The 21005-nt window shown below is 42.1% G+C and overlaps 1 protein-coding gene across 1 annotated transcript in view; it reads right to left on the bottom strand.

Moving 5' to 3' along the window:
* The window catches only part of LOC147110931 (mesotocin receptor-like), a 102487-nt gene extending 81869 nt beyond the window's left edge, over nt 1-20618 (bottom strand). Inside the window, exon 1 of the mRNA XM_085999980.1 lies at nt 19321-20618. Coding sequence (XP_085856106.1) covers nt 19321-20242 — 922 coding nt within the window. The 5' untranslated portion in view covers nt 20243-20618. The remainder of the gene's footprint in view (nt 1-19320) is intronic.
* Nucleotides 20619-21005: the final 387 nt, after the last annotated feature.

The raw sequence follows: 21005 nt of genomic DNA on the forward strand, positions 1-21005 counted from the left end.
CCTTGCAAACTTGAAACTGGTGCTCACCAGGTTGAAGGAATATGGCCTTCGAGTTAATCGCCAGAAATGTGAGTTCTTTCAGAAACGGATCTCGTACTGTGGTCATGTCATTGACCAGGAGGGGCTGCACAAGTCACCTGACAAGATCGAAGCTGTTGTGAAGGCTCCCGCTCCGGAAAATGTATCCCAGTTGAGGTCGTTCCGAGGGTTGATTAACTACAGGTAGACTACCCTTTATCCGGACTTCCGAAAACCGAAACCCTCTAAAAACCGAAGGTTTTTCCGTTCAGCATAAGTCGTGCGTACGAACGAAAAAACCTTCGGTTTTTACAGGGTTCCGGTTTCGGAAGTTCAGATAAAGGGTAAGTCGTGCGCACGACCCCCCGCTGACCCCGCCGGCCCCGACAACCGCCGACCCCGCCAGCCCCGACAACCGCCGACCCCCCCGCAGACCCCGCCGGCCCCGACAACCGCCGACCCCGCCAGCCCCGACAACCGCCGACCCACCCGCAGACCCCGCCGGCCCCGATAACCGCCGACCCCGCCAGCCCCGACAACCGCCGATCCCCCCGCTTCAGAAAGAGCATGAAAATAACACAGGAGCCACAATATCCTAACGTCTCAGTGGACTTACCGATTCATATTTAGAGAAAGAAAGCCAGTGTTATGACCTTAAGGCTGATGAGCAATTGAACTCACCCAATGGACCCCCGCCGACCCCGACTGACTTACGCTGAGCGTCAGCGTAAGTCGTGCGCACGACCCCCCGCCGACCCCCCCGCGGACCCCCGCCGACCCCCCCCCGCGGACCCCCGCCGACCCACCTTCCGAAATCCGAAATTCTCCAAGATAGACCTGGCGCAGGCGTACTTACAGATGGAAGTTGAGGAAGAGTCACGCCAGTATCTCACGATCAACATGCATAGAGGCTTGTATCGGTATAATAGACTGGTTTTTGGAGTGGCATCGGCTCCAGCAATTTGGCAGAGGGCCATGGAGCAGGTATTACAGGGAATTCCAGGCACACAATGTTACCTGGACGATATTCTGATTACAGGAGATGATGATGAGGAACACCTTGCAAATTTGGAACTGGTGCTCACCAGATTGAAAGAATATGGACTTCGAGTTAATCGCCAGAAATGTGAGTTCTTTCAGAAGCGGATCTCGTACTGTGGTCATGTCATTGACCAGGAGGGGCTTCATAAGTCTCCTGACAAGATCGAAGCTGTTGTGAAGGCTCCCGCTCCGGATAATGTATCCCAGTTGAGGTCGTTCCTAGGGTTGATTAACTATTACCATAAGTTTCTGCCAAATTTATCCACGGTGCTGCACCCGCTGAACGCTCTTTTGCAGAAGGGAGTACCATGGAAGTGGAGCGAGGACTGTAAGAGGGCCTTTCGCAAAAGCAAGGCATTGATCACCTCAGAGGAAGTGTTGGCTCACTTCAACCCAACGCTGCCTATTCGTTTGGCTTGTGATGCTTCTCCATATGGTATTGGGGCAGTACTCTCACACAAGTTGCCAAATGGCTTGGAGAGGCCAGTCGCGTTCGCATCCAGATCATTGACCTCCGCTGAGCGCAACTATGCTCAGATAGATAGGAGGCTCTCAGCCTTGTGTGGGGAGTAAAGAAGTTTAATCATTACCTGTAGGGCCAAAGGTTTACGCTACTGACAGACCACCAGCCGTTGGTGTCCATTTTTAACCCTAAGAAGGGTGTTTCGGTGATGACAGCACAGAGGCTCCAGAGATGGTCCCTTTTCCTAGGGGCACATCAATATCAGATTGAATTCAAAGGTACAAAGCAGCATGGTAATGCTGATAGGCTGTCGCGCCTGCCACTACCTACAGTGGAGGAGGCACCAACGGTTGACCCTGTTGAGTTATTTCACTCGACCATCATCGAATGTTTACCAGTCACCAATGCAAGTGTTGAAAGAGAAACCAGGAACGACCCGACACTGTCCCGGGTCTACGAATTGACAGTGAAGGGATGGCCAGCACATGGTGATCCACTATTACCGGCATTCTCAGCAAGACGAGAACAGCTGTCCGTCTGTCAAGGAACATTGATGTATGGAACAAGGGTGATTATTCCTCCTAAGTTAAGAGAGAGAGTTCTAAAGGAACTGCATGAAGGTCATCTGGGGGGAGTTAAGATGAAAAGCCTTGCTAGGGCTTATGTGTGGTGGCCGGGTATCGACCAACAGATAGAGGATCTGACGAAAAGCTGCTCAGGGTGCCAAAAAGTTCAAAATGCACCTCCGATTGCACCGCTGCATCCATGGGAATGGCCTTCAACCCCATGGCAACGTGTACATATTGACTTTGCTGGTCCATTCATGGACTCCATGTTTTTAATTGCGGTGGACGCACATTCTAAATGGCCAGAAGTGATTAAGATGACTACCACTACCTCGGAAAAGACGATCGCGGTGCTAAGAACGATATTTGCAAGAAATGGATTGCCAGAACAAATATGTTCAGACAACGGACCGCAGTTCATGTCAGAAGAATTCCAGAAATTCATGAAGAAGAATGGGGTGAAACATTATACCTCTGCCCCATATCATCCGGCTACAAACGGGTTGGCCGAGAGATTTGTACAAACGTTCAAAAAAACAATAAAGGCCATGAGCGAAGATCAGATTCCACTACAACACAAGGTGGACAATTTCCTACTGGCATATCGAAACGCCACTCATGCAGTGACAAACCAAAGTCCTGCCATGATGTTCTATAACAGGAGGTTGCGGTCCAGGTTGGACTTGTTAAAACCAAATGTGCAGAGGGAAGCCGAAAACAAACAGTTCCAGCATATAAATAACAAGACCACTTGGCGTTTCGAAATAGGACAACCAGTGTTAGCCCGGGACTATAAAAATGAGAAATGGCAATCTGGAAAAATTCGGGCCAGACAAGGACCCCTGATGTACACGGTAGATATTGGTGAAAATGTAATGCGACGTCATGCTGACCAACTGGTAGAATCGAGAACAAGGGTCGAACCCATGGTTACGGCAGAGACAACCGTGGAAGAAGTTAGTGAACCTGAAGCATCTACCTCAGAAGTGAATGTACCTGATGATGATGTCCAATCCATAAGAGATCAACTAGATGAGTCACCCCAGCAACGAGAATCAGAGACCCCTGAAAGGCGTTATCCAACTCGGATCAGGAGGCTTCCTCAGAGACTGAATCTTTGAACATTTTTGCATGAAGTTGTATATATATATATATATATGTTATTATGTTATGTTAAATGGGGATATACACTGTTAAGCTAAAAAGGGAGGATTGTGTGTATGTAACCTGTTCCACCTTAAGAGAACTACCTTAAGGGATGTACTACTTTCTCTTGGCTGCTGTATACTGTAATACCGGTGGTGACCACACCGGTATATAAACGTTGTGTAGTGATTTGCTGGGCAGTTCAGCCCTGACCTCCGAATAGTAAAGACCTGTTAAAGTTATTCTTGTTGTCTGTGACCAGTGATTTATAATAAGCATAGCTGGGACACGCAGACTCAACAGAGAGGAGAGAGGGGGGAGGGAGAGCAGAGGAGAGAGAGGGGGGGAGGGGAGGAGAGAGGGAGAGGAGAGAGGGAGGGGAGAGGGGGGGAGGGAGAGAGAGGGGGAGGAGAGAGGGAGGAGAGAGGGGGGAGGGAGAGGAGAGAGAGGGGGAGGGGGAGGAGAGAGGGAGGGGGGAGGGAGAGGAGAGAGGGGGGGAGTGAGAGGAGAGAGGGGGGGAGTGGGAGGAGAGAGGGGGGAGAGAGGGGGGGAGGGAGAGGAGAGAGAGAGGGGGGAGGGGGAGGGAGGGAGAGGGGGGGAGAGAGGGGGGAGGGAGAGGAGAGAGGGGGAGGAGAGAGGGGGGAGGGAGAGGAGAGAGAGGGGGGGAGTGGGAGGAGAGAGGGAGAGGAGAGAGGGAGGGGAGAGAGGGGGGAGGGAGAGAGAGGGGAGGAGAGAGGGGGAGGAGAGAGGGGGGAGGGAGAGGAGAGAGGGGGGGAGGGGGAGGAGAGAGGGAGGGGGAGGAGAGAGGGGGGAGGGAGAGGAGAGAGGGGGTAGGGGGAGGAGAGAGGGAGAGGAGAGAGGGAGGGGAGAGAGGGGGAGGGAGAGAGAGGGGGAGGAGAGAGGGAGGGGAGAGGGGAGGGGAGAGGGGGGGAGGGGGAGGGAGAGGAGAGAGAGGGGGGAGGGAGGGGGTGGAGGAGAGGGGGGGAGGGGGAGGGGGGAGGGAGAGGAGAGAGAATGGGGAGGAAGGGGGGAGGGAGAGGAGGGGGAGGAGAGGGGGGAGGGAGAGGGGAGAGAGGGGGGAGAGAGGGGGGGAGGGAGAGGGGAGAGAGGGGGGGAGAGAGGGGGAGGAGAGGGCGGTGAGGAGAGGGGGAGGGAGAGTAGAGGGGGAGGAGAGGGGGAGGGGGAGGGAGGGGGGAGGGGGGAGGGAGAGGAGAGAGGGGGGAGGGAGAGAGAGGGGGAGGGAGAGAGAGGGGCGAGGGAGAGAGAGGGGAGGAGCGAGAGGGGAGGGAGAGAGAGGGGGGAGGGAGAGAGAGGGGGGAGGGAGAGAGGGGGGGAGGGAGAGAGGGGGGAGGGAGAGGAGGGGGAGGGAGAGGAGAGAGGGGGGAGGAGGAGAGAGGGGAGGGAGAGGAGAGGAGAGGGGGAGGGAGAGGAGAGGGGGAGGGAGAGGAGAGGGGGAGGGAGAGGAGAGGGGGGGAGAGAGGGGGGAGAGGGGGGGAGAGGAGAGAGGGAGGGAGAGGAGAGAGGGGAGGAGTGGAGAGAGGGGGGGAGAGGGGGGAGAGAGAGGGGGAGGAAGAGGAGAGAGGGGGGAGGGAGAGGAGAGAGGGGGGAGGGAGAGGAGGGAGGGGGAGAGAGAGGAGAGAGGGGGGAGAGAGAGGGGGGAGAGAGAGAGGGGAGAGAGAGAGGGGGGGAGAGAGAGGTGGGGTGGGAGAGGAGAGAGGGGGGAGAGAGAGGGGGGGAGGGAGAGGAGAGAGGGGGGAAGGGAGGAGAGAGGGGGGAGGGGAGGAGAGAGGGGGAGGGAGGAGAGGGGGGAGGGAGAGGAGAGGGGGAGGGAGAGGAGAGGGGAGGGAGAGGAGGGGGGAGGGAGAGGAGAGAGGGGGGAGGGAGAGGAGAGAGGGAGGGAGAGGAGAGGGGGGGAGGGAGAGGAGAGAGGGGGAGGGAGAGGAGAGAGGGGGAGGGAGAGGAGAGAGGGGAGAGCAGAGAGGGGGGGAGGGAGTGGAGAGAGGGGGGAGGGAGAGGAGAGAGGGGGGAGGGAGAGAGGGGTGGAGGGAGCGGAGAGAGTGGGGGAAGGGAGAGGAGAGAGGGAGGGAGAGGAGAGAGGGGGGAGGGAGAGGAGTGAGGGGGGAGAGAGAGGGGGGGAGAGAGAGGGGGGGAGAGAGAGGGGGAGGGAGAGGAGAGAGGTGGGGAGGGACAGAGAGAGAGAGAGTGGGACAGAGAGAGAGGGGGGGACAGAGAGAGAGAGGGGGGACAGAGAGAGAGAGAGAGAGGGGGGGACAGAGAGAGAGAGAGAGAGGGGGGGACAGAGAGAGAGAGGGGGGACAGAGAGAGAGAGAGGGGGGACAGAGAGAGAGGGGGGCAGAGAGAGAGAGGGAGGGGGGGACAGAGAGAGAGCGAGAGGGGGGTTAGAGAGAGAGAGAGAGGGGGACAGAGAGAGAGAGAGGGGGGGACAGAGAGAGAGAGAGAGTGGGACAGAGAGAGAGAGGGAGAGAGGGGGGACAGAGAGAGAGAGGGGGGACAGAGAGAGGGGGGGACAGAGAGAGAGAGAGAGGGGGGACAGAGAGAGAGAGAGAGTGGGACAGAGAGAGAGAGAGAGGGGGGGGACAGAGAGAGAGAGAGAGGGGGGACAGAGAGAGAGAGTGGGACAGAGAGAGAGAGAGGGGGACAGAGAGAGAGAGAGGGGGGATAGAGAGAGAGAGAGAGAGGGGGGACAGAGAGAGGGGGGACAGAGAGAGAGGGGGGGACAGAGAGAGAGAGAGAGAGGGGGGACAGAGAGAGAGAGAGAGTGGGACAGAGAGAGAGAGGGGGGACAGAGAGAGAGAGGGAGAGGGGGGGACAGAGAGAGAGGGGGGAGAGAGACGGAGAGGGGGGACAGAGAGAGAGGGGGGGACAGAGAGAGAGAGAGGGGGGGACAGAGAGAGAGAGAGAGAGAGGGGGACAGAGAGAGAGGGGGGCAGAGAGAGAGAGGGAGGGGGGGACAGAGAGAGAGGGGGGACAGAGAGACAGAGACAGAGAGGGGGGGGAGAGAGAGAGAGAGAGAGGGGGGACAGAGAGAGAGAGAGGGTGTCAGTATGTACAGTAAACAGTCAGTATATATTCAATCAGTGTAGAGAAGGCATTGGTATATAACCAGTCAGTATATACAGTAAACAGTCAGTATATATTCAATCAGTGTATAGAAGGCATTGGTATATAACCAGTCAGTGTGTACAGTAAACAGTCAGTATATATTCAATCAGTGTAGAGAAGGCATTGGTATATAACCAGTGAGTATGTACAGTAAACAGTCAGTATATATTCAATCAGTGTAGAGAAGGCATTGGTATATAACCAGTCAGTATATACAGTAAACAGTCAGTAGAAATTCAATCAGTGTAGAGAAGGCATTGGTATAGAACCAGTCAGTATATACAGTAAACAGTCAGTATATATTCAATCAGTGTAGAGAAGGCATTGGTATATAACCAGTCAGTACGTACAGTAAACAGTCAGTATATATTCAATCAGTGCAGAGAAGGCATTGGTATATAACCAGTCAGTATGTACAGTAAACAGTCAGTATATATTCAATCAGTGTAGAGAAGGCATTGGTATATAACCAGTCAGTACGTACAGTAAACAGTCAGTATATATTCAATCAGTGTAGAGAAGGCATTGGTATATAACCAGTCAGTACGTACAGTAAACAGTCAGTATATATTCAATCAGTGTATAGAAGGCATTGGTATATAACCAGTCAATATGTACAGTAAACAGTCAGTATATATTCAATCAGTGTATAGAAGGCATTGGTATATAACCAGTCAGTATATACAGTAAACAGTCAGTATATATTCAATCAGTGTATAGAAGGCATTGGTATATAACCAGTCAGTGTGTACAGTAAACAGTCAGTATATATTCAATCAGTGTAGAGAAGGCATTGGTATATAACCAGTCAGTATGTACAGTAAACAGTCAGTATATATTCAATCAGTGTAGAGAAGGCATTGGTATATAACCAGTCAATATATACAGTAAACAGTCAGTATATATTCAATCAGTGTAGAGAAGGCATTGGTATATAACCAGTCAGTATATACAGTAAACAGTCAGTATATATTCAATCAGTGTAGAGAAGGCATTGGTATATAACCAGTCAGTATGTACAGTAAACAGTCAGTATATATTCAATCAGTGTAGAGAAGGCATTGGTATATAACCAGTCAGTGTGTACAGTAAACAGTCAGTATATATTCAATCAGTGTATAGAAGGCATTGGTATATAACCAGTCAGTATGTACAGTAAACAGTCAGTATATATTCAATCAGTGTATAGAAGGCATTGGTATATAACCAGTCAGTACGTACAGTAAACAGTCAGTATATATTCAATCAGTGTATAGAAGGCATTGGTATATAACCAGTCAGTGTGTACAGTAAACAGTCAGTATATATTCAATCAGTGCAGAGAAGGCATGGGTATATAACCAGTCAGTATATACAGTAAACAGTCAGTATATATTCAATCAGTGTAGAGAAGGCATTGGTATATAACCAGTCAGTATGTAAAGTAAACAGTCAGTATATATTCAATCAGTGTAGAGAAGGCATTGGTATATAACCAGTCAGTATATACAGTAAACAGTCAGTATATATTCAATCAGTGTAGAGAAGGCATTGGTATGTAACCAGTCAGTATATACAGTAAACAATCAGTATATATTCAATCAGTGTATAGAAGGCATTGGTATATAACCAGTCAGTATGTAAAGTAAACAGTCAGTATATATTCAATCAGTGTAGAGAAGGCATTGGTATATAACCAGTCAGTATATACAGTAAACAGTCAGTATATATTCAATCAGTGTAGAGAAGGCATTGGTATGTAACCAGTCAGTATATACAGTAAACAGTCAGTATATATTCAATCAGTGTAGAGAAGGCATTGGTATATAACCAGTCAGTATGTACAGTAAACAGTCAGTATATATTCAATCAGTGTAGAGAAGGCATTGGTATATAACCAGTCAGTATATACAGTAAACAGTCAGTATATATTCAATCAGTGTATAGAAGGCATTGGTATATAACCAGTCAGTGTGTACAGTAAACAGTCAGTATATATTCAATCAGTGTAGAGAAGGCATTGGTATATAACCAGTGAGTATGTACAGTAAACAGTCAGTATATATTCAATCAGTGTAGAGAAGGCATTGGTATATAACCAGTCAGTATATACAGTAAACAGTCAGTATATATTCAATCAGTGTAGAGAAGGCATTGGTATAGAACCAGTCAGTATATACAGTAAACAGTCAGTATATATTCAATCAGTGTAGAGAAGGCATTGGTATATAACCAGTCAGTACGTACAGTAAACAGTCAGTATATATTCAATCAGTGCAGAGAAGGCATTGGTATATAACCAGTCAGTATGTACAGTAAACAGTCAGTATATATTCAATCAGTGTAGAGAAGGCATTGGTATATAACCAGTCAGTACGTACAGTAAACAGTCAGTATATATTCAATCAGTGTAGAGAAGGCATTGGTATATAACCAGTCAGTACGTACAGTAAACAGTCAGTATATATTCAATCAGTGTATAGAAGGCATTGGTATATAACCAGTCAATATGTACAGTAAACAGTCAGTATATATTCAATCAGTGTATAGAAGGCATTGGTATATAACCAGTCAGTATATACAGTAAACAGTCAGTATATATTCAATCAGTGTATAGAAGGCATTGGTATATAACCAGTCAGTGTGTACAGTAAACAGTCAGTATATATTCAATCAGTGTAGAGAAGGCATTGGTATATAACCAGTCAGTATGTACAGTAAACAGTCAGTATATATTCAATCAGTGTAGAGAAGGCATTGGTATATAACCAGTCAATATATACAGTAAACAGTCAGTATATATTCAATCAGTGTAGAGAAGGCATTGGTATATAACCAGTCAGTATATACAGTAAACAGTCAGTATATATTCAATCAGTGTAGAGAAGGCATTGGTATATAACCAGTCAGTATGTACAGTAAACAGTCAGTATATATTCAATCAGTGTAGAGAAGGCATTGGTATATAACCAGTCAGTGTGTACAGTAAACAGTCAGTATATATTCAATCAGTGTATAGAAGGCATTGGTATATAACCAGTCAGTATGTACAGTAAACAGTCAGTATATATTCAATCAGTGTAGAGAAGGCATTGGTATATAACCAGTCAGTATATACAGTAAACAGTCAGTATATATTCAATCAGTGTAGAGAAGGCATTGGTATAGAACCAGTCAGTATATACAGTAAACAGTCAGTATATATTCAATCAGTGTAGAGAAGGCATTGGTATATAACCAGTCAGTACGTACAGTAAACAGTCAGTATATATTCAATCAGTGCAGAGAAGGCATTGGTATATAACCAGTCAGTATGTACAGTAAACAGTCAGTATATATTCAATCAGTGTAGAGAAGGCATTGGTATATAACCAGTCAGTACGTACAGTAAACAGTCAGTATATATTCAATCAGTGTAGAGAAGGCATTGGTATATAACCAGTCAGTACGTACAGTAAACAGTCAGTATATATTCAATCAGTGTATAGAAGGCATTGGTATATAACCAGTCAATATGTACAGTAAACAGTCAGTATATATTCAATCAGTGTATAGAAGGCATTGGTATATAACCAGTCAGTATATACAGTAAACAGTCAGTATATATTCAATCAGTGTATAGAAGGCATTGGTATATAACCAGTCAGTGTGTACAGTAAACAGTCAGTATATATTCAATCAGTGTAGAGAAGGCATTGGTATATAACCAGTCAGTATGTACAGTAAACAGTCAGTATATATTCAATCAGTGTAGAGAAGGCATTGGTATATAACCAGTCAATATATACAGTAAACAGTCAGTATATATTCAATCAGTGTAGAGAAGGCATTGGTATATAACCAGTCAGTATATACAGTAAACAGTCAGTATATATTCAATCAGTGTAGAGAAGGCATTGGTATATAACCAGTCAGTATGTACAGTAAACAGTCAGTATATATTCAATCAGTGTAGAGAAGGCATTGGTATATAACCAGTCAGTGTGTACAGTAAACAGTCAGTATATATTCAATCAGTGTATAGAAGGCATTGGTATATAACCAGTCAGTATGTACAGTAAACAGTCAGTATATATTCAATCAGTGTATAGAAGGCATTGGTATATAACCAGTCAGTACGTACAGTAAACAGTCAGTATATATTCAATCAGTGTATAGAAGGCATTGGTATATAACCAGTCAGTGTGTACAGTAAACAGTCAGTATATATTCAATCAGTGCAGAGAAGGCATGGGTATATAACCAGTCAGTATATACAGTAAACAGTCAGTATATATTCAATCAGTGTAGAGAAGGCATTGGTATATAACCAGTCAGTATGTAAAGTAAACAGTCAGTATATATTCAATCAGTGTAGAGAAGGCATTGGTATATAACCAGTCAGTATATACAGTAAACAGTCAGTATATATTCAATCAGTGTAGAGAAGGCATTGGTATGTAACCAGTCAGTATATACAGTAAACAATCAGTATATATTCAATCAGTGTATAGAAGGCATTGGTATATAACCAGTCAGTATGTAAAGTAAACAGTCAGTATATATTCAATCAGTGTAGAGAAGGCATTGGTATATAACCAGTCAGTATATACAGTAAACAGTCAGTATATATTCAATCAGTGTAGAGAAAGCACTGGTATGTAACCAGTCAGTATATACAGTAAACAGTCAGTATATATTCAATCAGTGTAGAGAAGGCATTGGTATATAACCAGTCAGTATGTACAGTAAACAGTCAGTATATATTCAATCAGTGTAGAGAAGGCATTGGTATATAACCAGTCAGTATATACAGTAAACAGTCAGTATATATTCAATCAGTGTATAGAAGGCATTGGTCTATAACCAGTCAGTGTGTACAGTAAACAGTCAGTATATATTCAATCAGTGTAGAGAAGGCATTGGTATATAACCAGTGAGTATGTACAGTAAACAGTCAGTATATATTCAATCAGTGTAGAGAAGGCATTGGTATATAACCAGTCAGTATATACAGTAAACAGTCAGTATATATTCAATCAGTGTAGAGAAGGCATTGGTATAGAACCAGTCAGTATATACAGTAAACAGTCAGTATATATTCAATCAGTGTAGAGAAGGCATTGGTATATAACCAGTCAGTACGTACAGTAAACAGTCAGTATATATTCAATCAGTGCAGAGAAGGCATTGGTATATAACCAGTCAGTATGTACAGTAAACAGTCAGTATATATTCAATCAGTGTAGAGAAGGCATTGGTATATAACCAGTCAGTACGTACAGTAAACAGTCAGTATATATTCAATCAGTGTAGAGAAGGCATTGGTATATAACCAGTCAGTACGTACAGTAAACAGTCAGTATATATTCAATCAGTGTGTAGAAGGCATTGGTATATAACCAGTCAATATGTACAGTAAACAGTCAGTATATATTCAATCAGTGTATAGAAGGCATTGGTATATAACCAGTCAGTGTGTACAGTAAACAGTCAGTATATATTCAATCAGTGTAGAGAAGGCATTGGTATATAACCAGTCAGTATGTACAGTAAACAGTCAGTATATATTCAATCAGTGTAGAGAAGGCATTGGTATATAACCAGTCAGTGTGTACAGTAAACAGTCAGTATATATTCAATCAGTGTAGAGAAGGCATTGGTATATAACCAGTCAGTATGTACAGTAAACAGTCAGTATATATTCAATCAGTGTAGAGAAGGCATTGGTATATAACCAGTCAGTATGTACAGTAAACAGTCAGTATATATTCAATCAGTGTATAGAAGGCATTGGTATATAACCAGTCAGTACGTACAGTAAACAGTCAGTATATATTCAATCAGTGTATAGAAGGCATTGGTATATAACCAGTCAGTGTGTACAGTAAACAGTCAGTATATATTCAATCAGTGCAGAGAAGGCATGGGTATATAACCAGTCAGTATATACAGTAAACAGTCAGTATATATTCAATCAGTGTAGAGAAGGCATTGGTATATAACCAGTCAGTATGTAAAGTAAACAGTCAGTATATATTCAATCAGTGTAGAGAAGGCATTGGTATATAACCAGTCAGTATATACAGTAAACAGTCAGTATATATTGAATCAGTGTAGAGAAGGCATTGGTATGTAACCAGTCAGTATATACAGTAAACAATCAGTATATATTCAATCAGTGTATAGAAGGCATTGGTATATAACCAGTCAGTATGTAAAGTAAACAGTCAGTATATATTCAATCAGTGTAGAGAAGGCATTGGTATGTAACCAGTCAGTATATACAGTAAACAGTCAGTATATATTCAATCAGTGTAGAGAAGGCATTGGTATATAACCAGTCAGTATGTACAGTAAACAGTCAGTATATATTCAATCAGTGTATAGAAGGCATTGGTATATAACCAGTCAGTATGTAAAGTAAACAGTCAGTATATATTCAATCAGTGTAGAGAAGGCATTGGTAGAAACCAGTCAGTATATACAGTAAACAGTCAGTATATATTCAATCAGTGTAGAGAAGGCATTGGTATATAACCAGTCAGTATGTACAGTAAACAGTCAGTATATATTCCATCAGTGTAGAGAAGGCATTGGTATATAACCAGTCAGTGTGTACAGTAAACAGTCAGTATATATTCAATCAGTGTAGAGAAGGCATTGGTATATAACCAGTCAGTATGTACAGTAAACAGTCAGTATATATTCAATCAGTGTATAGAAGGCATTGGTATATAACCAGTCAGTACGTACAGTAAACAGTCAGTATATATTCAATCAGTGTAGAGAAGGCATTGGTATATAACCAGTCAGTATGTACAGTAAACAGTCAGTATATATTCAATCAGTGTAGAGAAGGCATTGGTATATAACCAGTCAGTATATACAGTAAACAGTCAGTATATATTCAATCAGTGTAGAGAAGGCATTGGTATATAACCAGTCAGTGTGTACAGTAAACAGTCAGTATATATTCAATCAGTGTAGAGAAGGCATTGGTATATAACCAGTCAGTATGTACAGTAAAGTCAGTATATATTCAATCAGTGTAGAGAAGGCATTGGTATATAACCAGTCAGTATATACAGTAAACAGTCAGTATATATTCAATCAGTGTAGAGAAGGCATTGGTATATAACCAGTCAGTATGTACAGTAAACAGTCAGTATATATTCAATCAGTGTAGAGAAGGCATTGGTATATAACCAGTCAGTATATACAGTAAACAGTCAGTATATATTCAATCAGTGTATAGAAGGCATTGGTATATAACCAGTCAGTACGTACAGTAAACAGTCAGTATATATTCAATCAGTGTAGAGAAGGCATTGGTATATAACCAGTCAGTATGTACAGTAAACAGTCAGTATATATTCAATCAGTGTAGAGAAGGCATTGGTATATAACCAGTCAGTATATACAGTAAACAGTCAGTATATATTCAATCAGTGTAGAGAAGGCATTGGTATATAACCAGTCAGTATATACAGTAAACAGTCAGTATATATTCAATCAGTGTAGAGAAGGCATTGGTATATAACCAGTCAGTGTGTACAGTAAACAGTCAGTATATATTCAATCAGTGTATAGAAGGCATTGGTATATAACCAGTCAGTATATACAGTAAACAGTCAGTATATATTCAATCAGTGTATAGAAGGCATTGGTATATAACCAGTCAGTATGTACAGTAAACAGTCAGTATATATTCAATCAGTGTAGAGAAGGCATTGGTATATAACCAGTCAGTGTGTTCAGTAAACAGTCAGTATATATTCAATCAGTGTAGAGAAGGCATTGGTATATAACCAGTCAGTGTGTACAGTAAACAGTCAGTATATATTCAATCAGTGTATAGAAGGCATTGGTATATAACCAGTCAGTATATACAGTAAACAGTCAGTATATATTCAATCAGTGTAGAGAAGGCATTGGTATAGAACCAGTCAGTATATACAGTAAACAGTCAGTATATATTCAATCAGTGTAGAGAAGGCATTGGTATATAACCAGTCAGTACGTACAGTAAACAGTCAGTATATATTCAATCAGTGCAGAGAAGGCATTGGTATATAACCAGTCAGTATGTACAGTAAACAGTCAGTATATATTCAATCAGTGTAGAGAAGGCATTGGTATATAACCAGTCAGTACGTACAGTAAACAGTCAGTATATATTCAATCAGTGTAGAGAAGGCATTGGTATATAACCAGTCAGTACGTACAGTAAACAGTCAGTATATATTCAATCAGTGTATAGAAGGCATTGGTATATAACCAGTCAATATGTACAGTAAACAGTCAGTATATATTCAATCAGTGTATAGAAGGCATTGGTATATAACCAGTCAGTATATACAGTAAACAGTCAGTATATATTCAATCAGTGTATAGAAGGCATTGGTATATAACCAGTCAGTGTGTACAGTAAACAGTCAGTATATATTCAATCAGTGTAGAGAAGGCATTGGTATATAACCAGTCAGTATGTACAGTAAACAGTCAGTATATATTCAATCAGTGTAGAGAAGGCATTGGTATATAACCAGTCAATATATACAGTAAACAGTCAGTATATATTCAATCAGTGTAGAGAAGGCATTGGTATATAACCAGTCAGTATATACAGTAAACAGTCAGTATATATTCAATCAGTGTAGAGAAGGCATTGGTATATAACCAGTCAGTATGTACAGTAAACAGTCAGTATATATTCAATCAGTGTAGAGAAGGCATTGGTATATAACCAGTCAGTGTGTACAGTAAACAGTCAGTATATATTCAATCAGTGTATAGAAGGCATTGGTATATAACCAGTCAGTGGGTACAGTAAACAGTCAGTATATATTCAATCAGTGTAGAGAAGGCATTGGTATATAACCAGTGAGTATGTACAGTAAACAGTCAGTATATATTCAATCAGTGTAGAGAAGGCATTGGTATATAACCAGTCAGTATATACAGTAAACAGTCAGTATATATTCAATCAGTGTAGAGAAGGCATTGGTATAGAACCAGTCAGTATATACAGTAAACAGTCAGTATATATTCAATCAGTGTAGAGAAGGCATTGGTATATAACCAGTCAGTACGTACAGTAAACAGTCAGTATATATTCAATCAGTGCAGAGAAGGCATTGGTATATAACCAGTCAGTATGTACAGTAAACAGTCAGTATATATTCAATCAGTGTAGAGAAGGCATTGGTATATAACCAGTCAGTACGTACAGTAAACAGTCAGTATATATTCAATCAGTGTAGAGAAGGCATTGGTATATAACCAGTCAGTACGGACAGTAAACAGTCAGTATATATTCAATCAGTGTATAGAAGGCATTGGTATATAACCAGTCAATATGTACAGTAAACAGTCAGTATATATTCAATCAGTGTATAGAAGGCATTGGTATATAACCAGTCAGTATATACAGTAAACAGTCAGTATATATTCAATCAGTGTATAGAAGGCATTGGTATATAACCAGTGTGTACAGTAAACAGTCAGTATATATTCAATCAGTGTAGAGAAGGCATTGGTATATAACCAGTCAGTATGTACAGTAAACAGTCAGTATATATTCAATCAGTGTAGAGAAGGCATTGGTATATAACCAGTCAATATATACAGTAAACAGTCAGTATATATTCAATCAGTGTAGAGAAGGCATTGGTATATAACCAGTCAGTATATACAGTAAACAGTCAGTATATATTCAATCAGTGTAGAGAAGGCATTGGTATATAACCAGTCAGTATGTACAGTAAACAGTCAGTATATATTCAATCAGTGTAGAGAAGGCATTGGTATATAACCAGTCAGTGTGTACAGTAAACAGTCAGTATATATTCAATCAGTGTATAGAAGGCATTGGTATATAACCAGTCAGTATGTACAGTAAACAGTCAGTATATATTCAATCAGTGTATAGAAGGCATTGGTATATAACCAGTCAGTACGTACAGTAAACAGTCAGTATATATTCAATCAGTGTAGAGAAGGCATTGGTATATAACCAGTCAGTATGTACAGTAAACAGTCAGTATATATTCAATCAGTGTAGAGAAGGCATTGGTATATAACCAGTCAGTATATACAGTAAACAGTCAGTATATATTCAATCAGTGTAGAGAAGGCATTGGTATATAACCAGTCAGTATATACAGTAAACAGTCAGTATATATTCAATCAGTGTAGAGAAGGCATTGGTATATAACCAGTCAGTATATACAGTAAACAGTCAGTATATATTCAATCAGTGTATAGAAGGCATTGGTATATAACCAGTCAGTACATACAGTAAACAGTCAGTATATATTCAATCAGTGTATAGAAGGCATTGGTATATAACCAGTCAGTGTGTACAGTAAACAGTCAGTATATATTCAATCAGTGTATAGAAGGCATTGGTATATAACCAGTCAGTATATACAGTAAACAGTCAGTATATATTCAATCAGTGTATAGAAGGCATTGGTATATAACCAGTCAGTATGTACAGTAAACAGTCAGTATATATTCAATCAGTGTAGAGAAGGCATTGGTATATAACCAGTCAGTGTGTACAGTAAACAGTCAGTATATATTCAATCAGTGTAGAGAAGGCATTGGTATATAACCAGTCAGTGTGTACAGTAAACAGTCAGTATATATTCAATCAGTGTATAGAAGGCATTGGTATATAACCAGTCAGTATATACAGTAAACAGTCAGTATATATTCAATCAGTGTAGAGAAGGCATTGGTATATAACCAGTCAGTATGTACAGTAAACAGTCAGTATATATTCAATCAGTGTAGAGAAGGCATTGGTATATAACCAGTCAGTGTGTACAGTAAACAGTCAGTATATATTCAATCAGTGTATAGAAGGCATTGGTATATAACCAGTCAGTATGTACAGTAAACAGTCAGTATATATTCAATCAGTGTAGAGAAGGCATTGGTATATAACCAGTCAGTGTGTACAGTAAACAGTCAGTATATATTCAATCAGTGTATAGAAGGCATTGGTATATAACCAGTCAGTATATACAGTAAACAGTCAGTATATATTCAATCAGTGTAGAGAAGGCATTGGTATATAACCAGTCAGTATATACAGTAAACAGTCAGTATATATTCAATCAGTGTAGAGAAGGCATTGGTATATAACCAGTCAGTATATACAGTAAACAGTCAGTATATATTCAATCAGTGTATAGAAGGCATTGGTATATAACCAGTCAGTGTGTACAGTAAACAGTCAGTATATATTCAATCAGTGTAGAGAAGGCATTGGTATATAACCAGTCAGTATATACAGTAAACAGTCAGTATATATTCAATCAGTGTAGAGAAGGCATTGCTATGTAACCAGTCAGTATATACAGTAAACAGTCAGTATATATTCAATCAGTGTATAGAAGGCATTGGTATATAACCAGTCAGTATATACAGTAAACAGTCAGTATATATTCAATCTGTGTAGAGAAGGCATTGGTATGTAACCAGTCAGTATGTACAGTAAACAGTCAGTATATATTCAATCAGTGTAGAGAAGGCATTGGTATATAACCAGTCAGTATGTACAGTAAACAGTCAGTATATATTCAATCAGTGTAGAGAAGGCATTGGTATATAACCAGTCAGTATGTACAGTAAACAGTCAGTATATATTCAATCAGTGTAGAGAAGGCATTGGTATATAACCAGTCAGTATGTACAGTAAACAGTCAGTATATATTCAATCAGTGTAGAGAAGGCATTGGTATATAACCAGTCAGTATATACAATAAACAGTCAGTATATATTCAATCAGTGTAGAGAAGGCATTGGTATATAACCAGTCAGTATATACAGTAAACAGTCAGTATATATTCAATCAGTGTATAGAAGGCATTGGTATATAACCAGTCAGTGTGTACAGTAAACAGTCAGTATATATTCAATCAGTGTAGAGAAGGCATTGGTATATAACCAGTCAGTGTGTACAGTAAACAGTCAGTATATATTCAATCAGTGTAGAGAAGGCATTGGTATATAACCAGTCAGTATATACAGTAAACAGTCAGTATATATTCAATCAGTGTAGAGAAGGCATTGGTATATAACCAGTCAGTATATACAGTAAACAGTCAGTATATATTCAATCAGTGTAGAGAAGGCATTGGTATGTAACCAGTCAGTATGTACAGTAAACAGTCAGTATATATTCAATCAGTGTAGAGAAGGCATTGGTATATAACCAGTCAGTATGTACAGTATCAGCGTATATGATAAGCAGTCAGTATGTAACCAGTCAGTATATGTAATATATATGATAAAGTAGTCAGCATATAACTATTGACTTTCAGTATAAAAGAAATATCAGACTATTGGTATATTAATAACTAATATAAAGTTATTAGTATAATACATAACTAATATCAAACTACCAGTATAATGTAACTAATATAATGCTGTCGGTATAATTTATATCCGACTATCAATATATTAATATAATAACTAATATAAAGATATTCGAATAATGTAACTAATTATCAGGCTATCAGTATAATATAACTGTCAGGATAGCTAATATACATCTGTCAGAATAACTAATACAAGACTATCAATATACCACTTAATAAAATTAATACAAAACTGTCAATCTAATATTGCTATTAATATATGGTATAATCAACGTAAGACGATTAGTATAACGAATATAAGACTATTAATATAGCTCATATCAGACTATTGGTAGAACTAGCATCACGCTGTCAGTACGTAACACAGCCTTATAAACCAGGATTCTCAAGTTATTCGCGAATGTACCTTTAAGAGTCGATCAGGGCTATAGATGTGTCTGGCCTATTTAATAATTATCTTATTCACAAGCAGTTGAAATGTAATAACTCTGTCTTTGTTTTGCCTTTCGCCCCCAGAGTGAGTGAAGCTGTTAGCAGTTGGGACAGTAAGTAAGTTGGGGGCAGTGCACTTCACACTCAAATCAACTCTTTCATTAAAAGGAGAACTTACTTTCTTGAGGAGCCTGCTGGTCCCACGCCTCCCACATCTGCACGATGAAAAACGGCGTCCAGCAGACGACATAAGCCAACACGATGACAAAGGTCATCTTGACGGTCCTGATTTTGGCCCGGGAGATGATTTTTACGCTGCTGACCCTGGACAACATCACGTCTCCTTTGGAAGTTTTAACCTCCCTCCGGGTCTTCAGTTTCACGTTCTGCCAGATCTTGAAACTGATCAGCGAGTAGCAAACGATCAGTATCAAGACCGGGATTACATAGACGGACAGGGTGACCCAGGTGATGTACGCCTTGACTCCCCAAGGCTGGATGAAGTCTCCCCAGCAGTCGTAAGCCTCGGGGCCCACTTGTTTGAGGGAGAAAATGAAGACTTGCGGGATGCTGAACAGGAGACTGAATACCCAGGAGGAGATGACATAGGCTCGGTTGGAGCGCTGGTGGAGAGACTTCAAGGGTTGGCAGATGGTCATGCAACGGTCGATGGACATGACGATCAGCAGGTAGGTCGAGGCGAACATGCCGACCACTTGCAGGTACTTGACCGTCCTGCAGAGGAAGTCCGGCGCGTAGAACCTGAAGGTAATGTCCCAGATGAGCTGCGGCAGGACCTGGAAGATCGCCACCACCAGGTCCGCGATGCTGAGGTGCTTGACGAAGAAGTACATCCTGGAGGGCTTGTGCCGGTTGGAGTGGATGGCCAGGAGGACGCCGATGTTGCCGGTCAACGCCAGGATCAGGATCACGGTCAGCACGGCCACCTCCAGTTTAGCCACAACCTCATTCCTCACCAAAGCCTCGGTTGACCCATTGCAAAGCAGGGTAGCGTTGTCCAGCAGACCGCCCGAACCATTGGATGAGAGATTTTGCCAGCCGGGTTCCATATGTTTGCAGTGTGGACCCATCCCGTTCATCTCCCAGTTGGTTTAGCTGTGACTCGGCGCCCGTTCTCTCACACTTTAGTCCTTTATACTTTTTTTCCGACCCCTTCAATGTCTCCCCTAACTTTATTTCATAATTTACTTCTATTTCCCAAGTAAAGGGTTTTGTTCGCTCTTTTTCACCCTTCTCTCTCTCTTGTCTGTATCAATCTGCCCAGTTTGTGGACTCGATGTTAACTTGCGACCAATTGCTGAGGAGGTTGTCCCAATTCACCGGCTCTTCAAACTGGTTCCTCAGTCTCAGCGCCCCAGTGTAATCGTGTCACAGCACCAAGAAGTTGCGGGAACTCACGCAATGGACACCTCTGATTTCATCGAACGCCTCCTCAGTTTCATCCAACACGCGTGTCCTGAGAGGCTAGAGGAAGATATAACACACTATGTAAATCACAGAATGATACAGCACAGAGGGAGACCATTCAGCCCATGGTGCCTGTGAAAGAGCTCTCCAATTAGTCCCACTGCCCCGCTCTTCCCCCATAGTCCTGCACATTTTTCCTTTTTAAGTATTTACCCAATTCCCTTTTGAAAGTTACTATTGAATCTGCTTCCACCGCCCTTTCCAACAAGGACACAACGAAATAACTAATTCAAAGCAAATGTGAAAACTTAACTCACACCCTTAAATACTTAAAGTGACACGTTTTCTGTGTCTTTAAAATCATGTCACATATTGTTCGAGCGATTTGAAACTACATTTTAACACAATTCATTGGCAGTTCTGTAGATTTCAGGC

This window comes from Somniosus microcephalus, chromosome 11, assembly GCF_052327205.1.
Source record: "Somniosus microcephalus isolate GS21.2 chromosome 11, FLI_Smic_1.0, whole genome shotgun sequence".
In the NCBI taxonomy this organism is placed as follows: Eukaryota; Metazoa; Chordata; class Chondrichthyes; order Squaliformes; family Somniosidae; genus Somniosus; species Somniosus microcephalus.